Source organism: Mauremys reevesii, linkage group 11 (assembly GCF_016161935.1).
Source record: "Mauremys reevesii isolate NIE-2019 linkage group 11, ASM1616193v1, whole genome shotgun sequence".
Classification (NCBI taxonomy): Eukaryota; Metazoa; Chordata; order Testudines; family Geoemydidae; genus Mauremys; species Mauremys reevesii.
The window spans coordinates 21,451,563-21,474,145 of NC_052633.1; the positions used below are offsets into that span (position 1 = coordinate 21,451,563).

General features: G+C 40.3%; 1 protein-coding gene across 9 annotated transcripts in view; it reads left to right on the forward strand.

Annotated features, from left to right (window-relative positions):
* Positions 1–14,938, forward strand: part of TYW5 (tRNA-yW synthesizing protein 5) — a 124,644-nt gene extending 109,706 nt beyond the window's left edge. For 6 of the 9 annotated variants that reach the window (XM_039493686.1, XM_039493689.1, XM_039493688.1 and 3 more), the window contains 6 exons: positions 3,680–3,749; positions 4,725–4,769; positions 5,384–5,521; positions 6,569–6,656; positions 7,236–7,352; positions 10,873–11,511. In XM_039493686.1, coding sequence (XP_039349620.1) covers positions 3,680–3,749; positions 4,725–4,769; positions 5,384–5,521; positions 6,569–6,656; positions 7,236–7,352; positions 10,873–11,129 — 715 coding nt within the window. In that variant the 3' untranslated portion in view covers positions 11,130–11,511. Of the gene's footprint in view, positions 1–3,679; positions 3,750–4,724; positions 4,770–5,383; positions 5,522–6,568; positions 6,657–7,235; positions 7,353–10,872; positions 12,977–13,321 lie in introns of those variants that run through there. The other 3 variants (XM_039493683.1, XM_039493682.1, XM_039493684.1) reach the window with 3 other exon arrangements.
* Positions 14,939–22,583: the final 7,645 nt, after the last annotated feature.

Here is a 22,583-nt window from a genome sequence, read left to right on the forward strand (position 1 = left end):
CAAAGAATTTGTGACTTTCACCACTTCTAGAGGACTTGGAACTCAGAACCTCTATGAATCAGGCTATGTATTCATATCTGTGGGGAAAATAAATAAAATTACAACAAGAATAAAAACGCTCTCATACAAAGACATCATTATGGCCAGCTAAGGACCTGATCCAGACACATGCTGAGTGCAAGCAACTCATATTGCTTTCAGTGGGAGGTGTAGTTGTTCAGGCGCTGGGGGTCTGATCCACTTCCATTAGTGTCGGTGGGATTCTCTCAATTGACTCCAGAAGCTGCTGGATCAAGCTTTTCATGAACATGAACATAGAAATTGTATATCGTCAGGGAAATGGTCCATCTAGTCCTTTATTTGACAATGGCTACTACCAGATATTTCCGAGAAGATGTAAATCCCCTGTAATGGATAACTTTGCCTATGGGGAAACTTTCTTCCTAACACTGTGCATTTAATTGTTCTTACGTTCTGTGAAGCTTGAAATAAATTGTTTTATACAGCATGGATATTAGCCAGTACCAGCTAGGTGATTTGAGTGATCTTTACAGCTTGGGGGAAAAAAATCTTTCCTGATGAATGAGAAATTCAGGATATTTAACAATAGTTAGGCTGACTCCTGAGAAGTGTGCATCATATTTTTCATTGTCTACTTTGAATCTTATGATAAATAATCTGTTTGTATTAGGTTCTAGTTAGGTTTTTTTATATATAGGTTTATTTATGTTATTTTTTTACCCCGACCCTCTTGCTGTTTAAAAAATCAAAATTTAAATTGTAGTGGGGTGGAACTCAAATGAGCTGGTGCTGATAGATGCTATAAACATTAGTAACCACCATAAAATAATCCATTTGGTACTTGTGACGTTGCAGTCTATAGGCTTTATGGAAATATGCTTATGAATATGACATATCTGGAATATGCTTTACACTATGGTGTCATTAGAAAGCTTGTAATCTATTAAGTGTGTTCATCCTATTTGCTTGCTTGTATTATTTCTATATCTGGGATTAGGAGAATAAGATATAAATTTGTATCACTGGTGTAAACATATTAAGGGCTTGGCTACACTTACAAATTTGCAGGGCTGCAGCAGGGTGTGAAAACACACCCTCTGCAGCGCTGCAAATTGCGGCGCTACAAAGCGCCAGTGTAGTCAAAGCCCCAGCGCTGGGAGCCACGCTCCCAGCGCTGTCCGTTATTCCCCACAGGGAGGTGGCGTACGGACAGCGCTGGGAGTGTTTTCTCCCAGCGCTGGCGCTTTGACTACACTTAGCGCTTCAAAGCGCTGCCGCGGCAGCGCTTTGAAATGCAAGTGTAGCCAAAGCCTTAGTGGAGGCCATTAAGGGTGCTCCAGAAACAATCAGTTGTAAATGGTCTTAGTTACTTGAAAGCCTTCCTGTGTACATGTGGAGACTAGGGGAATGGAGACTAGGGGTCTTACAATGACGTGTGACCATGTAACCTGATAATGAAAGCTATCTTAAATCTGGTACTTTTCCATTTAAAAGGAAGGCTGGGGACCTAGAGAGACAAAAGATTCCCGCCTTGTGCCAAACCTATAAAAGGGGTGGAGCAGGACAAAAGGGGCTGCCAGTCATTGGAGAGCCCCTGCTTACCACCTGAGATATCTGCTGGAACTAACAAGGACTGTACCGGGGAAAGGATTAGGCCCAGACTAGGAAGGCATCTAGTCTGTGAAAGAAACTTATTGGAACATCTCTGAAGAAGAGCTATTACCTGTAATCAGTTTCTTAATGTATTAGGCTTAGACTTGTGTGTTTTTGCTTTATTTTGCTTGGTGACTTACTTTGTTCTGTCTATTATTACTTGAAACCTCCTAAATCCTACTTTTTATACTTAATAAAATCACTTTTGTTTATTAATGATCCCAGAGTAAGTGATTAATACAGGGGTCGGCAACCTTTCAGAAGTGCTGTGCTGAGTCTTCATTTATTCACTCTAATTTAAGGTTTCACGTGCCAGTAATACATTTTAACGTTTTTAGAAGATCTCTTTCTATAAGTCTATAATATATAACTAAACTGTTGTTGTATGTAAAGTAAATAAGGTTTTTAAAATGTTTAAGAAACTTCATTTAAAATTAAATTAAAATGCAGAGCCCCCCGGACCAGTGGCCAGGACCCGGGCAGCGTGAGTGCCACTGAAAATCAGCTCGTGTGCCGCCTTCGGCACCCATGCCATAGGTTGCTTACCCCTGGATTAATACCTAGGGGAGCAAACAGCTGTGCATCTCTATTGGTGTTATAGAGGGCAGACAATTTATGAGTTTACCCTGTATAAGCTTTATATAGAGTAAAATGGATTTATTTGGAGTTTGGATCCCATTGGGAGCTGGGTGTCTGGGTGCTGGAGAAATAACCTGCTGAGCTGTTTTTGGTTAAAGTCTTCAGCTTTGGGGGCGTGGCCCAGACCCTGGGTCTGTGTTGCAGCAGGCTGGCGTGTCTGGCTCAACAAGGCAGGGTTCTGGAGTCCCAAGCTGGCAGGGAAAATGGGCTCAGAAGTAATTCAGCACATCCGGTGGCAGTCCCAAGGGGATCTCTGTGACCGAACCCGTCACAGTGCTACATGCAGTTGTTTTGTTCCAGGATCAAGCAGGGCCAAATGCTACAATATCTGTTCAGGCAAAGGTCTATTGAAGACCAGATCTAAGAGACCTTTACTGTTTTATGCTTGTATTGACTCTGTACCAGGAGCAAACTTACCAAATATGTATCTGTAGAAACCATTATTGCAGTATCTGCTAAAGTTGTTAAAGAATTGACATTGTAGGAGGACCTCCTCGCTCTGTGAAACTGACAGTCATCTAGGACTTGATTCTGCTCCCACTGACTTCAGTGGGTCTGGGCTTGGAACGTAGGCCCAGACCTCCAAAGGTACTTAGGCACCTAACTCCCATTATTTCAGTGGAAGTTATGCTCTTAAATACCTTTTGAGGATTTGGGCCCTAGTGATCTCTTTTTAATAGGAACTAACTTGAAGCTGTCCTCCCAGCTGAAAAGCTAAAGTTCTTTTCCCTATAGAATCATTGAAAGAAGCAATTTTAGGAGAATTAATTTAAAATACAGGAGGTTGGGACTATTGTAAACGTAGGTTTCACCTGAGGCAGCATATATAAAACACAGACACATTTATTCAAAAAAGTCAGCACAAACTATGACCCAGATTTTCAAAAATGCTTATCACCTATAACTGGGATCCTATTTGCAATAGAGCTTAGTTTAGGCATATAAATTAAATGTCATATTTTCAAAAGAACTTGGCACCCAGCTTAGCTGCTCCCATTGAGCACAAGAGTTTGAGCAAAAAATTTTTGGATAGTGAGCACTCTTGAAAATCTAATCTGATAAATAATTATCTTTTTACAAGCTGACTTACAGCCAAAAATATTTGGATCTAGTGTAGGAACAATCTGGATAATAATGAAAGATTTTTAAATATGATTTTTATCTTGGCAGTTATTTGACATCCTGTTGCAAACAATTGTTAGTCTATATGATGATTTTTTTTTAAACAAATTAAATTATTTGTCCTGCTACATTGTTATAGGCCAGAGACATGAATTTGATCTGGTACTGAGTATTGCGTGTCCAGTAGTTAAATAATTCATTGTTACACTAATTAGTATTATGAATTTTTATATTTATATTTCAGAACATTGCCTTTTGATGTGTTTGTACGGAGAGCAGCTGAAGTCAAACATAACGAGTATTTTATATCTGAGGTAATTTCCTTAAAGTGTCACATCTTCTTTCATTAGTTATTTGGTCACTATATTGAGATTTGGTTTAAAAAATTTTTTTTTTGTTTTAGCATAGCACTTAACCTTAAAGTTAAGCATGCTTTGCTGGATTGGTGCTCAAGAGGTCATTCCTCATGTGTACTGTATAACTGACTACAGTGGGCTTGCTTGTGTGGCCAAGGACTACTTTATATGAGTAAAGGTTTCAAGATAAGGGACTAGGAAAACACATTATGTTTAAAATAGCAACTGTATATGTTAGATATTTTAAAAGTAAATACTCAAGTATTTAGTTAAGCTATAGCAACTATCAGAGGTACAAAGATAAAATACAGAGATGTTACAACATACTCATTGATTAAGTAATTAATGAGTAGATAACATAACTATGTCCAAAAATATTGAATGGTTTGTGTGTTAATAGGAATTCACCCTCCCCCAAATAAATCTAGTTATACAATGTTTACATAGGAGTAGGAGCTAGGCTGCTCCAAATGATTTTTCAAATATTCCTTCCGTCATTTATTTGTAACATGCAGTATGTTCTGAAATACATTGTTGTGATTTCCTGTGTCAGTGTTCTGAAGGGTTTAATTTCTACATATGCTCTATTACTGGATAGACTCAAAGCACTGTTGAAGTGGCTGACAATTTGTGATCTAAGTCTCCATATGGAGCAACATGTGTTTTATACCCTTAGATCTTTCCCTGCCCCCTTGAATTTGCCTGTTTCGTTTAATTAACATATTTTCACTTTCTTCCATTTCTTCAGGTAGCCAGCAGGGAGCAATAGAAGAAAGGGCAGGATAGCAGAATAGCTGAATTTGTAAATGAGATTTAGTTGTACCAAATTTTAATGAGGCTCTTCATTAAACTAATGAGATGGTCAAAGCTCTGTATGTTCTAATTCTTTGTTCTTGCATGCTAATGATCATTCTCTTTTGTGTTTGTGTTAAGGATGAGAAATACTACTTGCGATCACTGGGTGAAGACCCACGAAAGGTGAGTAACATGGGACTGCAAGGCACGTGTTTCAGAGCAGCAGTTTAAAATCTTTAAGGGACGTATTCTGATCTTTTGCCTTTACGCAAACACACAATCTTTTTGTCTTGTAAATTAATTTAGGCCAAAAATTTTAAACATGAGTCCTTAAAGTTAGGCACTTAAATCCAAGCTTAGCTGATCACCGAAGGACCAAGCCTCCATAAGAGGCTTTCTGGGTGCCATACAGCTGCCATTATGATTCCTATGCCTCACCTCCCATCCCTCAACTGTTGGTATAAAGAGATTGATCAGGAGAACAGTAGCATAACTGGGGTGTCCTGATGATCCCTGGCTGCTGTAGCATCCCCTCAGAACTGTTGTCAGATAGCTTAAATCAGAGCAGCCCTCAGGGCTGTCCTAACTTATACCGAAGACAGGACTATCACCCAGATGGCTGAAGATTGTGTGCAAAAGGCCCCCTTGTGTCTAAACCCCCAGCAGTGCCAGGTGCTCCTTGGCCACAGCTAAGGACCTAGCCTGTATGATGTAACACAGTCATGAGCTAATCCCCTGCTTTCACTTCAAATATATGATTTTATCTGGAACATTGAACTATATCCCTTTTGATTCAGGATATTGCAGATATCAGAAAGCAGTTTCCTTCATTAGCAGAAGATATTCAAATCCCAGAATATTTTGAAAAGGAACAGTTCTTCTCCAGTGTCTTCCGCATCAGCTCAGCAGGACTGCAACTCTGGACACACTATGATGTAGGCAAACAATCTTTGTGCCTTTGTTGGCAAAATGTGGTGTGGATCTCATTACAGGACTGGGGCACTAGGATACAAGCCCTACAGGGGGCAGGGGCCTGCTGGCGGTTAGAGAGGTGCCTTGCATGCTTTTGGGTACTAGGTAAATAACAACTGACTTTAGGTATTGTATATTTTAAGTATAGCTGCTATTCTGAGCACATTTTGGTTCTCAGTTTATTTCCCAGTCCTGAAACCCTTGCCTCATATGACTAAAAATTGCAAGACTGGATTTTTGGGTTTTACTCATTGTTTCAAATAGCAGCCAAGAATCAAAAAAACAACCTCTCAGCATTGCTGGCTTCAGTGGAGGTGAAGCTATGCAGTGCCTTGCAGAATTAGCTTATTTTGCTACTCTGCGAGACCCTTTCCTTGCTAATCTATGTGGTGGGTTTTCATGCTCTTCTGCTGTAGTTGATACCACATATATTTGTCTAGTAAGAGCCCACAATGTGATATCAGACAGGGTTAGATACAGGAATATTATGTTGTGTAGTTGAGCTAGTGCAAAACCCATTGCTGTTTGTTAGTGGCTGGTCAGCAAAATGAGGTAAGAAGGTTGTTTGAAAGATGGTAAAAGCACTTCTAAATATATTCTGCTTTATATTTTGCTTTGCTAGATAGTCAAGGCAGATAATTGCTTTGAATTTTTAACAATAAATCTTGTAAGTTCTAGTCTAAAGAAAGGAAAAAAAAACAAGTAAAAGTTATTAAAAAGAAACATGGAGAGGCATTTTTTTCCATTTATAATTAACATGTGCCAAAAATTTAAGATTAAGAGTGAAAATATATGTCATATGATTCAGATTTTCAGGGTAATTTGATATGCAGTAGCAATTTCTTTTTCTTTTTTTTTTTAAACACACACACAAAGCTTTTAATATTGTCTTTATTTTCAGGGCATATTTTATATAACAGAATGATTATATGGAATATATATTTGCCCATTCTTCTCTTCTATAACATCTATCTGCTATTTATGCTTATAGTATACTGTTATCTTTTCAGATAATGGATAACTTCTTAATCCAGATAACAGGAAAAAAAAGAGTTATACTGTACAATCCTCGAGATGCACCATATTTGTATTTATCAGGTATGTTCTTGTCATACACATTTAGTTGAGTTTGGTGTTCTCAGTTCAGTTTCCAGTAGGCAAGTGTCCCATTATATATAAAAACCTTTGCCGTAATTGGCAACTCTGTTAGAAATCTCAGCAGAGAGGCGACATCGACTAATCTAGTCTCTCATTTCTAATAGTATCACTCCAAGTTAGTGTTGAGGAACATTGGGGTAAATTAGGGGAACTTGCACTCCTGCTGCCCATGCTCAAATTGTTCTGTGGATGAATAAAGCATTCTGGTTCTTAACTGCATAGGAATAGAGGGCTGTAACTAGGTTCTAATAGAGTTCTTCTACTGTCTCAGTGAAACTTGGCTTTGGTGGCTATTATGGTCAGTGAAAACTCTCTGGTATCAGTAGGATTGTAGTTGTACTTGAAATGTGGCACAGAGTGCCACATTCAACCCAGGTGGAACTCAGTTCAAGTCAATAAAGTTCCACCAGGGTTGAATTGGGCCCAATAATTGTTATATCTCAGAGTGTTGTATTAACTTACATTGGCCAGTGTTAAAAGAATTCATGAATGTTTATTATTTTGTTGAAACTTCTTTAGGCACTAAATCAGAGGTCCTAAATGTGGATAACCCAGACCTGGAGAAATATCCCCTTTTTATGAAAGCCAGGCGCTATGAATGTTCTCTTGAAGCAGGCGATGTGTTGTTCATTCCAGGTAAGTGACAAATCGCTCTGGCCCACATTATTTTTAATAATTTTATTTTGTGAATCCTCATTTCCACATGTGAATTACTTATTTGTAACTCTCTATGCAATTCTAGATGTGTGACACTTTGCATATGACCAAAATTATATTCTTATTTGATTCAATGTGCATATATTTTAATAGCCTTTCTCTGTTAAAATCAATTTGTCCCTTCCCTGACATGGCTTCTTTAGATTCAGGGAATGGGCACTTCATTCTTCTGTAGCTCTAACGTTTTCTCACTGCAGAAGTAAGAGGCAAATGACAATGTCCATTAGGGATGGAACAGTTAAGTCCTTACATTTTTTTTATTACAAATTGTCAGTTTTGAAAATAAAGTCAGAATATTTTCTGTTCTAAGCTGCTTCTAACTTTCTGCAACAGTAGCAAATACAAAACTGCTTGCTGTGCAAGGAGAGACAGCACCGGGGATCAGGAGCAGGCAGCTGAATTATTCCTGTTGACCTCATCAGCACTTTGCAGGATCAGAACCTGAGAGTTAGTGAAGTATTTAAGAGGGAAGCAATGTAAAGGGCAATTCGTCTCTAGGCAATGAGTCTCTAGGCAATGAACAAAGAGTAATCTGTTAATTACAAGTGATCATTTTAAACCCTAATCCTGGAAACACTGATGCACATGCTAACATTTGCTCACCTAAGTAGTCCCATTGAAGTTACTGGAACTCCTCACCGGCTTAAAGTTAAGCATATGTGTAACTGTCTACAGGATTGGGGCTTGGGCCTACAATCTCTGTGTGCGTTTTAATTGTAATTGTAGTGCAGTTCTAAGCAGTACCTAGGTCATGGATATGGGAACAGGGAAGAATTATTATTATTTGTGGAACCATGAATTTCAACTACTTTATGAAAAAATTGGACCTTATTTTATCATTCTCTGGCTTAGATAAATTCATATAGGATAGGTGCATCAGTGGCTATTAGCCAAGATGGCCAGGGACACAATCCCATGCTGTGGATATCCCTAAACCTCCGACTGCCAGAAACTGGGAGTGGATGATGGGGGATGGATCACTGATAATTGCCCTGTTCTGTTCATTCCCTCTGAAGCATTGGGCATTGGCTGGTGTCGGAAGACAGAAGGATCATTTATCTGACCCAGTACAGCCATTCTTACGTTCTTATTAAGGAAAATGGGGATAGTTATATAAGAAGACAATGTATATACACCAGGAACAAACTTGTCATTCAGCTTTCAGCTGGCCACTGGTGTGCTCATTGCTATGCAATTTTTTTAAAAAACCCAGGCTTTATATTCCGTAGATTAGTGGAAGATATTTCATTTAGTGGAAGCTGTTTCCTATTCCTCCTTTCTTTTGATATTTGTGTGGATTGTGATGTAGATTTTATGCAAAATCTGTTGGTTTTGTTTAGTATTCATCACTTTGATTCTTACTATGCAATATCACTTAGTGACGTAGGAATTACTTCAAGAAAATATTATATCTAAATTTTGAACAGAACTAAAGGAAGATAGGAGATTACCTTGCAGAGAGAACTGACTTTGTACAGTTAGATGTAATGTTCCAGATTCTACAAACATTTGTACACGTTTTCTCTTTGATCTAGGCAGTGTAGATCTTCCTATCTGACTTTTGTTGGCAAGTTTTTTCAATTTTGAATCAAATATGCTGAAGCATTGATCTTAAAAACTGATATTTATTTTATGTTATTGGATCTTTGTCTATATCAATGTATTTTGCAGCATTTAAAAATATATTTGCCTCTGCATTAGTTTGGCAGATATTGTAAAATGAGACTGATAATTAAAAACACTCAAGATAAATGTCACAGAAAAAAGAAGACTTTAAGTGGCACCATTTTATGTGAATGAAAAGGGTCTGTGTAGTGGTCCTTAGCCATCCCTCCCTGTCAGTCTCTGAGAGAGCTCACTATGTTGTGCCTATAAGTGCAATGCTCAACAAGGGAATTAGCAGTCAAAGGGCTCTGTGTGGGGCAGAGCAACAAGCAGGCTATGGGCTCTGACCCTCTGGGCAGGGCAGAGTAACAAGCAAGCCAAGGGCTCTGTGAGTAGGAACTGGAGAGTTCCACCACTGAGTGAGCAGGGATCCCACCGAAACACTGATCTAGACTCTGGCAACAAAACTGTACTAATGTCTGGTGTCCCTGGGCTACTTCCTTTTACCCCTTCTGAGTATCTCTCTGGCTCCTGGGATTTCTCCATTTCCCAAGGGTACACGGCTAGAGGCAGTCCTGTTACTCCTCCAGGTATTGGTCAGTCAGCTGTCCTTGGCACTGCAGCACTTGGCAGCAGGCGAGAAACATCTGCTCCCTTCCCCAGCTCTTGCACAAGTGAACTGTAGGTCCCGCCTTTTAAACTTCCTATCCTGACCCCTGCATTCAGTGGGGTGGGAGATGAGGGGTGTGGCATGGCATGGTGTGGCTGGTTCAGCTCCGCCCACCAGGGGTAGTAGTATAGTCCCTCCCTGTCAGTCTCGGAGGGAGGCCACGCCCCCTCACTACAGTCCTGAATTTCAGAAAATAGGATTGTTTGGTTTGATTCTGATCTCACATCAGTGTTCCTGCACTGTCTTAAATGGAATTACCGATTTACATTGTTATAAATAGCTTAAAATCAAACTTTGTTTTAAAATGATAGGTTTCAAATATAACTGCATCCCAAAAAAACTGTAGCAGAAACAGGCATTCTTCGAGAACAAAAGCTGAAGATTGAGTCAAGGAGGTGAACGATGCAGACCCAAAAAACTGATATGTTCATTTCACTAAATATAAAACAAGTAACAAAAACAATATTCCAAAATTGAAATGGGAGAACTAATGCAATGCTGTAGCTTTCAAGTTAAAGCTGACACGATACATATGACACACACAATTACAAATACAGGCAGTCCAGGCAAAAGTGTCTCAAATGAAAAATCCTTACTATTTGCTGGACCATCAAAAAAGTAGCTGTAGATGAGAAGAAATTTGCAAGGCTGATACTGACTGATATTGGTAATCTAAACTGGCATGTTGAGAATCCATGCAAGTTAAGGTTCTAATTTTGCAAATGTGTATGCAATGAGTGAAGTTACTCATGTACGTAAGTGTTTGCAGGAGTGGAGCTCTTAAAGATTTAGGGCTTAATCCTGCACTCTTTACTTATGCAAGTATTCTCATTCAAGGTAATGGGATAAATGACAAGAATAAGGGACAAAGAATTAAGCCTGTTGACCCTGATCCAGCAAACACTTACCCACTTGCTTACCTTTACATTGACTTCAGTGGGAATACTCATGCATAAAGTTAAGCATGCTTATAAGTATCTTCAGGATCAGGAACTCAGTGTTTGATATGCTGTAGTGAATCAGAAGTACCTATACATAAGTGACTGTCAGTGATTATTTCTTATGTCAGTTACATTCAGTTTGAGAAGGTTCAAACATCTTTGTTGTAAATGAAATCAAGTTTTAAATGGCAGTTTATCTTTTTAGACTTTTTTCTTCCTACAGCTTTATGGTTCCATAATGTAATTTCTGAAGAATTTGGAGTGGGAGTGAATGTCTTTTGGAAGCATCTTCCTTCTGAGTGCTATGATAAAACAGACACTTACGGAAACAAAGATCCTACAGCTGCTTCCAGAGCTGTGCAGATTTTGGACAGGGCTTTGAAAACACTGGAGGAACTGCCTGAGGAATATAGGGATTTTTATGCCCGGAGAATGGTTTTACGCATCCAAGAAAAAGCCTATAGCACTAACTATGAATAAACAGTCAACAAGTCAACCAAACTCCTCTGAAAGTAGGGAGAAGTACAGATATGGATACTGTACCTGAAGACACTTTGAGAAGACTTCGATAAAAACAGTAGTGCTCATTGTTTGTGGATGAATACTTATTTCATAGCCCATAGATGTTGTTTTAATAGATCCCATTTCTACTAATCCACATACAGTGTAGTCTGCTTGATGCAGCTGTGGGTCTCATCTGTACAACAGTAAGGGGTCAATTTAAAATTATATATATATATACACACACATATACATACATACACACCCACCCAAGTTTGTGTTATTTAGAACAATCATTTTGTTTCCGGGGGTAGTTTACTTTCAAATAACTATTTCAGAAAATAAATATTCCTGAATAAGACCTAGAGCATTGGCAATTTAAATTCTGTTTTAGATCCTGGTGTCTTCTTCAGAGTGGCTATTGAAAAGAATGTTCCAGCCCAAATGGGTTATTCTCTAGAGTAGTGGAGACTGTTGATCTGTGGGACTTGCACAGCTATAGGAAAAGGCAAGCAACCAGCTAGGGTTCTTGACTAGCTACCTCCCTTTCCTCTAATTATGGGGTGATGAGAAGGAGCTGTGCTCTTAGCAGGACCCAGTCAGGGACAGCAGGTGTGTTCCTGTGGTTCTTCTCAGCAGAGAAAAGAAGGGAAAGGAGAGAGAATGCCTTGTTTGGGTTGTGTGAGTATGTATTTTGCTTACATGCATTAATTTTTAGTTTGAGTAGGTATAAGCTAAAGTGGCACCTCTAGATTTTTTTTCTTTTAATTTCCCTGATTTGGAATTATTTGCAGACAGATTGAATCAACACAAGTCCAAGAAATGGGATTTGTTAGAACCTAAAATGGATGTGAAATCTGGGGCTCCCAGCCATGCTCCAGCTCAACAGAGAGCTGTATTAGACCTGAGTATTGAAAGTTCACAAGTGCTATCTGTCAAACCTATACAATTCAGGCTCCCTAAAAACTCAGGGTGAAGGTTAGTTCAATTTCCTTTATGTGGGGTGTGGAGAGAGAGAGAAGGGAGTGCTTGGGTGGCTATAATCAGCAATTCCTTTTACATGTTGAGGAACCACTGGTCTGATGATCAATGTATAAAATACTTCCAGACTGGGGCCTCGTGATTTCTGGATACTCCAAGAGGAGAACTGTTTCCTACACCAACACTCAGTAAATGGGGCAGAAATAATGGCTGGAGAAACTCATGCAGATATTCTGATGCTTGAACAGAGTCAAATACACATCTCTGGCTGTCTTCATTTAAAAATATGCTCTCTCACAAGATAAGGCTTAGAACTTAACCTTGAGCAGTCTTTTACAGTGAAGTATTTCAATATTAGCTCACTTGGATCTCTGGGCTGGGTTCAGAGAAGGCATGCAGGGACTACTAAATGCATCTCCCTTAATCCCAGCTCAGACGGTAAAAGCTCAGTAAAGATACCATCACCTCTGAGAAGGTCCAAGTGAGCTGATTGCTCTTGGCATGGTTACTGCCCTTGTTCTGAAAGATCTTCCTCTTAATGCTTCTATAACTCAGTCCTATAAGCAACAGCCTGGGAGCAGACACGAAGTATCCAACCAACTTCCTCTTGTGGTGACATCACAGAGAAGGACATCACATCACAGACACCAACAGGAAAGCAAAAACTACAGGCAAAGTTTATGCCAGTTTGTTTTTTTTTAGATTCATGCTGTAGCTTAAAGAAAAGGACCTGCCAACTTGCATAGTTTTATTATATAAGGAGCCCTATCTCCACAGCTGTTGCTATTGCACCAAACTGCATTACTGCTGACAGCAGCCAGTTGTACAGTACTTGATAAATCAGGGTGAGTTTTTTATTCTACAGCTATGGGCTTTGAGAGGAAGGCCCTGGTAATATTGTCATAACTATGGAATCAGTTGGAAGCACTTCAAGAACTCTCCACTAGTTGAGATGTATTGTGTGACTATATGAATAGAAGTAGCATCTGTCAAGTGGACTCCATTCCTGAGAGACAAGCCTGTTGCTTCCTGATGGATGGAGCTATAATGTTGCTCTTGTTTTGTAAGATGAATGATAAGGGGACATCTGACAAATATGACATGCTGCCATTGTCCATTTAAATCTCTCTGTTACTACTTACAGCGTAAGATAAATGTAGGTGAGGTTTTGTCATTTATCTGCCATTTAGGTCGGTCTGATACTTCCAACAGTGTTGAGAATTGTGACTTGTCAAAAGCTGTTAGCAGGACTAAAGAGGTATGTGCCACTAAGGGATAGAACAGGGGCTTCCTGCAGAAGCTTGGCCTTGCAACACTGTGCAGATTATTCATCTAAATCCATTTTTGTTGGCAGCTGTAACTTAGAGAAAATAACTTCCCACCATGTGTATGGGCACAATGCCATCCTAATGAATAGGCATGAATGTAACCAGCCGGGCAATCTTGATGTGCATAAGTTATGCATACTGAGGGCAGAATTGCAATCTGAGAACACTGAAACACTTGATTCCTCTAAATTTCCACTTCTGTGGTTAAAAGAACTGCAGAGATAGATGTGGAGGAGGGAGGAATTAAGGTAGGATCTGTGCATCCAGGCACTGGACTTGGAAAGGGCTCAAGGACTCTCTCAGATTGGAGCAAAGGATCTCTGGAAAGGGTGTGCAGAGCATCCTGGAGGCCTCTTTGGGAACTGGGGAGAAAGAGAAAGCAGTGTCAGGCTGGGGGCCAAACTCCACCACAGAATCACTACCTCATTCTGCATCCACCTGTTTTCCACTCTGGTAATTCTGGCTTCACCTGCTCTCAGCGAGACATCAGCAGCTTTCCAGAATGCCAGCCCACAGAGCTGCAGGGGGCTGCACTGTTCCTTCTTCCTCCGTGCCCAGCTCAGTAGATCATTCTAACTTCTGCTGGCCAAATATACCCAAAGGAAGAAGATCAAGCTTGACGTAGTGGTTGGTGTCCTCCTTCGGTCACCTGAGCCACAAAGCCATGGCTGGGCCCTCTAGGGGCTGCAGTAATACAAATAATTCATAAGGACGGAAGGTTGCATCAAGTAGCAGTCAACATGTTACTGATCTGTGAGTGTCAAAGCTTGTAGGTAGGACAATAATCTTATGGGGGACAGAGGAGGAAAGACTTTGGGGCTGGGCAATAGAAGAGAATGTTAGGCTGGGTTCACTTTCAGATGTTTTGTAACTACAAGAATCCATGTTGGTTCCAAAATGGAGTTTTATGCCCACATGAGCTATGGATTACTTTTCCCACTCTTTTATTTCTTCTGGAGTTCTAAACAACTTCCAGTCGGAATGTTTGTTTGTTTTTCTTTTCCTAAGGGGTTTCCTGGGCAAGTGTATAAAAGGCTGCCCCGGACAGGGCCTCAGGGCTGTCCATCTGAGTGACTGTCAGGGACAGTCACGAGTCTTACCTGCAGGCATCTATCCATCCAAGTGGTAGAAGGGTTAGGGATTTTCTCCAACAGCTTCCTCACCTGTAAAAAGAAGAGAGAAAGATAAGAAACAACATCTCCCGAGTGTCCCATCTGTTCTGCTTTCCTGTGATCCCGAAGGAACATCAAGGGACTCCTTGGAGCTCCTCTCCAAAGGCTTGCCATTAGCCAGAGGATTGAGGTCCCAAGCACCTGCCGTCGCTTTGATCTATGAAGAAGGTTTTTTTTTAATTTGTTTATTGGGTTGAGACTGAGGGGGTAATCACTGTATCGTGCCATTTTGCTGTTTATTCCCCGTTTTATCTGTCCCACTCTTTGTTATGAACCCTTCAATACACTTTATTTGATTTTACCTTTATTAATTGACTCCTCATTATTTAGGGTGAGATGGGTCGGGAAGGGATCCTACCAGATGACAGACACTGGACAGGGAGGCTGAACCTAGGGAGACAGAAAACATAAGGGTCTCTTGTCTTTATACACACACACTCTCCTTTTGCCTTTCCGTTCTTTTTCCCTTCTAACAAGAAGGGCCCTGTGGATTTTAAATGCCCTTTCTCCTGCTGCTGTCCCCGCTGGTGGAGGTGTTAAGGTTTTCTGTAGTACTAGTTACTGTAGCATCTAAAGGCATGCCTTAATGGCTTCTAGGCCACAATTGCAGAGCCACAATTATTCAGGATGCAGTTTTGAAATATTTTTCTTCTGTGGCTTTTATTATAAGTAAAAATTCTAACCCCAAATTAATCCTATATGTAACTTCATTGCAATCAAGGGCTGAGATGGCCCAGTGTGGTGTTTGAAATAATTCTCTTGTTTAGTATAGCATGAAGTTTGGGTGAGGGCACAGGATATTTCAATATGTGAACCAAATGCTATAGTAAATGCAGCTATTTGTCTTACACAAAAATTCATTTAAATATGCTGTCCACACAACCTGTCTTAAAGTGGCACCATTACATTTTTATATTTAAAAATAGAAACTGATGATGTCCTCTTGCTTCTGGCAACACTAACTGCCATTCCCCCTCCCCCGCCAGTGTTCTGGTGGAGCTCTCTAGGGATGAATCATTCCCTCTCTATGGCCTCTGTAGTTTAAGGCCTCTCTACAGACATTGCCAATAAGGGTGCCAATTGTGTTGTGGATATTTGTCTAGTAGAAAGTGGTCTGAGATTACCCACAATTCCAGGCAGGTCAATGGAAAAGCTTACAGTTTACCACTACTTGCATGGTCCCATTTTGAACTGGTATCTTAAATCCTCCTTTTTATAACTTTTTTTAAAATGAAGCAATGATCATTCCTTTTCTTAAGCCTATCATCTGAGAGCATTCGTTATCATCTGTTTTTTTTCTTTTGATTGATGATGACCTGATTAGTTGTGAAAATCCTGAAGCTACTATGCAGAAGTAAATTCAGCTTGTTTCATCATATCATATATCGGTGTAAAACTGAAGTAGCACAGTGGTGGATTAGGTCCAACGTGTTCAAGGAATAACTTCAAGCTAAGATGCTTAGTGAATATATGTCAACCTAAAATCACAGTTACTAAAATAATATGCTTGGAAGTGGACATGTTAGTGTTGTGTGGGATTTTGACCTTCTGGGTCCAAAAGCAAAATGGAATTTTGCCACAATAAGCCAGCAAGTTCTGTGCTTGGGTATTTGCCAAAATGTTATTTTTTCTAAGCTGACTACACAAATAATACTAAAAAGAAATACTTCAAATAGCATATATAACATAGCAATAAAGATGGATGATACTGTCATAAGAGAAGGTGAAGTTGAGATAGTTAAATGTAGGCAACCCTCCAAAACACTAGTCAAAAGTTGGTCACCCCCTTATGTTTTGTTACACTGCAACAACATTGGTGACTGACATCTTAAATGTAACTGATTTTATTGCAAACCAACATCTGGAAAGAATTTAAAACAATATTTACCCTTGGTAGGATTACTAAGGGCAACTCTTGATTTTAGGTGATATCCATTATGTATTTTTCTTAGCACAGTTGCCATGGAAAAGAAAAATCAAATGAAAAACATGCATGTCAAAATATAAATGTCAGACTATTAGCATGGGCTATCTAAACTTTCCATCATAAAGCACTGAGCTGGCTGAACAATATGTCACTTTAAAAAATGAAATAAAAACCTCGTGTAATGGAATGTCCAACAGACATTTATATATTCATCTCCCCTGCCTATCTTTCTGGCATACATTGTTTTCGATGGCTGTTGACAGGACTGGAGTTTGACCCTTGGTGTTACCCAAACAAGTCATGAAAACATTTGAGATCAGAAGTAGACGAATAGGGTGAGCCCTTCTAAGTGCTTAGGATGAAACTCTACTTGCTTCACTTATACAAGTAGTCCTCTTGGGGGGCTAGTAGCATAAGTAAGGGAAGCTGGATTTTACCCACAGTGGCCCTTATACTAAACTCTGTTAACAGCACCAATGTCCATTATTTCACCACTTTCAAAAATAATTACTTGGCAGGTTTGTCATTTACTCTCTGTACACAGACGTCACTTCCCAACTCCCTGAGTGTGAATGTGTTTTTCCAGTTTAGGTCTCTGGACATCTCGTAAATGCACTGCATAGGCTAAATATGTTACAGATGCACAGCACCCAGCGGCAGTGTATTTCCTATAATGTAGCTTATATACAAGGGCTCGACCCAGAGGCCAACATCAATAAGTGCAAATTCTGCTAATCATAATGGGAAGAATACATGAAATCCTACAATTTCCAAAAATGGATTGGAGTGCAAATACATGTAAGCTTCCTTCTTATTTTTGAGACAGCTAATGGTGTGGGGGATAGATTCTGGTCTCTGTCTGAAAGGTTTGACACGTGTTACTCCCTCACAGAGAGACGGAGCAGCAGGGACTGAGAGCAGACTATTTCTTTTTCTGGTGTTTGTGGTGTTAACACATTACTATTTAACATTTTAGAGCGGATTGGAAACACTAAGACAAAAGAACATGCAAACCACCCTGCTGGTCTGTATGGTACTATGGCTCAAGCAAAAATTAGAGAGTATAACCTGCACTAATGCATATTTGTATCGTTTAACTGACAATTTTTGCTGTGAAAGGATTTTTATGTTTCAGAGGTCAAGCTTAAAGCTTTCATTACAGAAACTCAACATATTTTCAGCAATAATGGCTGGGGAAGGGAAGTTTTGCTGGAATGGACTTAATAATTTCATGTGGTAGCTACTCCTTTGAAAACCCCACTAGAGCAGTAGTTTTCAACTTGTGGTCCTGGGCGTTCGCAGACTACGTCTAAGATTTCCAAAGGGGTCTGCACTTCCATTTGAAAATTTTTAGGGCTCTGCAAATGATTTGTCTTTCCCCAATTTTGGGATGCCTGCTGCATTAGTCCCTTGGCCAAACTTTGGTAAACTTTGCAATAACACTTCCTTTGGTGACAGCGATTTGGAAAAGTCTGGCACTCCAGTGCTGAAAGGAACAAGACAACAGCAAACAGAAGAGTGCTCCTCAAAATCTGTTAGAAAAAAACAAAACCCTTTTTTTACACGCTGAAGAGAGAAATGTTTGCTTATATTTGAAATGGAGACCTTGAAAGTAGAATATGATATAACTGCATCCACATTAGAGGCTGCAGTTTCTAAATCTATATAGTTAAATCTGTACAAAAACTGTAGACCAGCCCTTTGGCAGGTAATAAACAAAGGTGCTGACTCATGACTGTTTTTAGACAATTGTGAAGCAGACATGCCAAACTCATGAGGAAAAAAAACAGAAATTGGGCTCGGTTTTGGCTTAATTGGCTTGAGTTGCTTGTTGGGCTTGTAGCTGTTTTTTTGTTTTTTTTAAATCAGCTCCTGGCAAGGTGGGAGAGAGTCAAGGGTTCACAGCAGGCCCACCACAGTTCCAGGCTGAACGCCGCGGGGATCTAGTCCCATAGAGTGTTGGGGTTCTTAGGGATTGGCTTGTTTTAAAATGGGATTAGCTTGATGTTTGGCTTATTGTGGAAGTCGGGGTGCTTATTTACCATATGAAAGTTGGCAACTGTGTCGTGAAGGTGTTTCTTACTAGAGATAATACCTTAAAGAGGGCTGTTAGGCTTAATGTTTACAAAGTGCTTTGAGTTCTTTGTCTGAAATGTACTGTAGAAGTGGAAAGGAGTGTTACTGTTCTGTAAGATATCTTTTGAAAGAGTTACCGAAGTCAAGGCTACTTTGGAAGGCTGAGAGAGAGCCTGAGAGAACAAGACCACAGACCTGCCTGTTTGCATGGAAAGGGTTATTTGAACAGCTAGGCGAGCTTTCCATTAAACCAGTCCAGAGCCCGTTTGTACATAAGAAATGCACCTGAGAACCAAATTGCTGTGCTGCTGCCGGATAAGCCATTGCTGGACTAAGAGCATGTTTCCTAGAGAACACTTGGTGTGTGGGTGGGTAGAAACAAACAGTGAGCTGAGTTTTTATTGGGAGAAAAGGTGTACTCCACCATGAAGTCAACTATCCTCTACAAGACTTTTGTCTTGAATATAGTCAATCAAAAGGGTTTGTTCTAGATCAGGGTAGGCAACCCTGAAGGCAGCACACGAGCTGATTTTCAGTGGCACTCACGCTGCCCAGGTTCTGGCCACTGGTCCGGGGGGCTCTGCATTTTAATTTAATTTTAAATGAAGCTTCTTAAACATTTTAAAAGCCTTATTTACTTTACATACAACAATAGTTTAATTGTATATTATAGACTTATAGAAAGAGACCTTCTAAAAATGTTAAAATGCATTACTGGCACGCGAAACCTTAAACTAGAGTGAATAAATGAAGATTCGGCACATCACTTCTGAAAGGTTGCCGATCCCTGGTCTAGATTAAAGGATATTAGTAATTTAGATGGGTTTAAATTCAAGTATCATTACTAGTGGAGGGATGGTGATGGGAATTGTAGTAATGAAATGCTTGTTACTACATCATTTATATCATTATGGAATATAAACGTAGTATCACAAATGAGAAAACAGCATGGGGCTGTCTTTTCATAGTGCTCAGCACCTACAGTTTTAGAGCAGCTGTGCTCTCATTTAGGCACTTAACTGAAGTGGTTAAAGTGCTCATCTCACAGCCACATCCACTGTTCTCAATGGCCCCAATTCAGGAAGGCACATGCGTAAGTGTTTTCCTGGATAGGGTTGCTTTCCAGAGTCAGGGCCCATGGGAGCTGTTGGATGCTAAACTCCTTTGTTAATCTGGTCTATGTTACCTTCATGGAAAGGGTTAACATTTCCATAAAGTTATTTCAACTGATCTTATTAACTTCCTAATATACTTTCACATTTGTGAGCCCCTACTGTGTTGAATGATTAAATTAAAACTACTAGAAAGCTCTCATTAGAAATGTTAATCAAACAGTGTGGTGACTAACTGCCCTTCAATTGGCACTAAATTACTGCTTGAAGTAATATATTAGTAATGTCAATTATACTTCCACTTGTAACTCTTCCTCTACTCCAGCTTCCTCCCCTCCCCAGTAAAAAATTAAACCCTAATTAAACTTTAATAGTCAGACTTCAGTTCAATCAAAATAAAATGTCACCAGTCGTTGTTTAAATGAATGTCACTGTCCTACATTTCTGGCATTAAGTGTACTTAGGTTGTAAAGTCTACCTGAATCCCTAAATCTTTGCTAATGAAGCATGCTGCTTTTTGGAACACAATTTGGAGGGAATTAATACACACACACCCCCAAGCTTGAGGAAAAATAACTTTCACTAGTGGTAATTTTTGGAAACAGTAACTTTTACATCACATTTGAATTAAAATAAAAAAAGATGAACACTCAGTTCTGAACTACGTATTTGGTCTCTAGCTAACAACGTTGGGAATCTGATGTAGGGCTAACTCCCCTTTTACCATCATGAATCAAGGTTTTCCGAGTTCATCCCGTGAAGTATTTATACTGTATCTATGGCATGTTTCTTGAACAGGAAAACCGTAAAGGATGCAGTAGCTTCAGTTACATAATTTCTGAAATATTAAGGACAAGATTTGAGGGAATAACCAAAGTGAATCTCTTGTCCAATATGAGATGCACAGGTTGTTCTCAGAGGAGCTCAAATATATTTTACTTTTAACTGTGTCTCTTTCCAATTCAGATATGATGGGAAACATTTTACTATCAGCTGGAGATGAATAGAAAAGCAAAACCTCATTCCAGGCAAATGAAAGGCACAACTATTTTGAAAAAATCCCAACTCACCCACCCACCCAATATTTGTTTCCTTGTAAGAAGCTGGTGTGGAAAACCCCATCCTGGAATGCTGGCACAGTGAGCACCTCCTCTTGATCTCTGCTTACAGCTCTCACATCTAAGCTCCAGTCTCTTTAATCCTCTATTTCAGTTAAAGAAACTCACTGTACCTCCCCCAAGAGACCATGAAGGAATGGGGAGAGTATTAGAGGAGGACATCTCTCACAAACAGATGCTTCCTTTTCAACATTAAGAATAATGGAAATTGTATTTGTACCGTGGGATCTCTCTGCTTGAGCTTTGTTTTTATACGTAAAGTACAAAATGAGCTAAATCCAGCAGTAAGCAAACTAAGCTAATCACAGATCACAAAAACCTGGGGTACTTTGAAAAGATAAAAGATCAAGGCTGTCCTGAGTCCTCTGGGTCCTCTAGAGTTAGCTATAGAGGCACAGAGGTAGGACTGTAGTAGATGTCATTTCAGTACTGAGCTACAATAGGCATGAGCTGTCAGCACAGTAAGAGCAGTGCAGCCAGCAGGTGAGCCTGCTGTGCAGGTGCCATAGCTGCAGCACTGGGGGGGAAGGGCACCCAGGGCTCTGCACCACACAGGAAAAAGTCTGCCCTCTGCACCTCCGCCTCTCCTCCCCCCCCCCTCCCTCCCCTCCCCTCCCCCCCCCCCCTCTCCCTCCCCCCTGCCCCCCCCCCCTGCCCCCCAACAGCTGTTTGGTGGGGGAGGGGGAGGGGAGGAGGGGAGAGGGGGGGGGGAGGGGAGGACAGGGAGGCAGGGAGGGGCAGGGCAGAGGGGGGGGGGGGCAGGGGGGGGAGGGGAAAGGGGGGGGTGGGGTGGGAGGTGGGGGGGGGGTGTGAGTGGGGCAGAGGTGGAGGTGGGGGAGAGGGGCCCAGCAGAGGTCACAGCACACACCAAGCAGAGGGGAAGTTGGCACCTGCTGCAGTGTGCAGACTATCTGCAGTGCAGGTGCACCCAACCCAACATGTGGGGGAGTTGGGACCCAGACTAGTTGGGACTAGGCCCATCCTCACACTCCCTCATTCCCTCCTCCCACTCCACACACACAGCCACACACAGTGACACCATTGAAGATTTGGAAAAAGAAAAAAAAAAGAAAGACTAGACAGAAGAGAAGAGAAAGAAGAAAAATGATAAGAAAATGAAAAAAAGTAAAGAAAAGAGAGAGAAAGTAGATTTGAAACTTTATCCACCCTCTGCCACAAAAAGGGGACACAAGGGAATTGAGCTAAAAGCTGAGCTAAATGAGCTGTGTGTGAAGACTGTGTGGAAAGGGGAAACTAGGGAAGGAAAGGGTGGAGAAGAGTGTGAGGAGCAGGGCAGGAGAGGGGAGAAGTAGGGAAGACCCCAAGAGGAGGGGAGCCCAAGGGGGGACACTGCAAGAGGCTTACATTACATCATTACAACATACTATCTAAATTATCAAAAAAATTATCAAAATGCCTGTACTACTGTACAGGTTATCTGATTATCTCAACTTTTCTTCTCTTCTCTCTTTAAAACAAAACAGTAGAACAGGACAAACTAGATGCTGCTGCCTGCTTCCTGCAAATTCCAATCATATTTCAATTTTATTTATTACCTACACTGTTACACTGTTACATTTGCACTTGCTTGTTTGTTCTTTTTTGTTTTCATTTATTTTTCTTTTTTTTTTTTTTTTAAATAATAATAAATAAATAAAAACAAATACATAAATTTAATGTTAATGTTTGAATTTTATTTTTTTTTTACACTCACATATA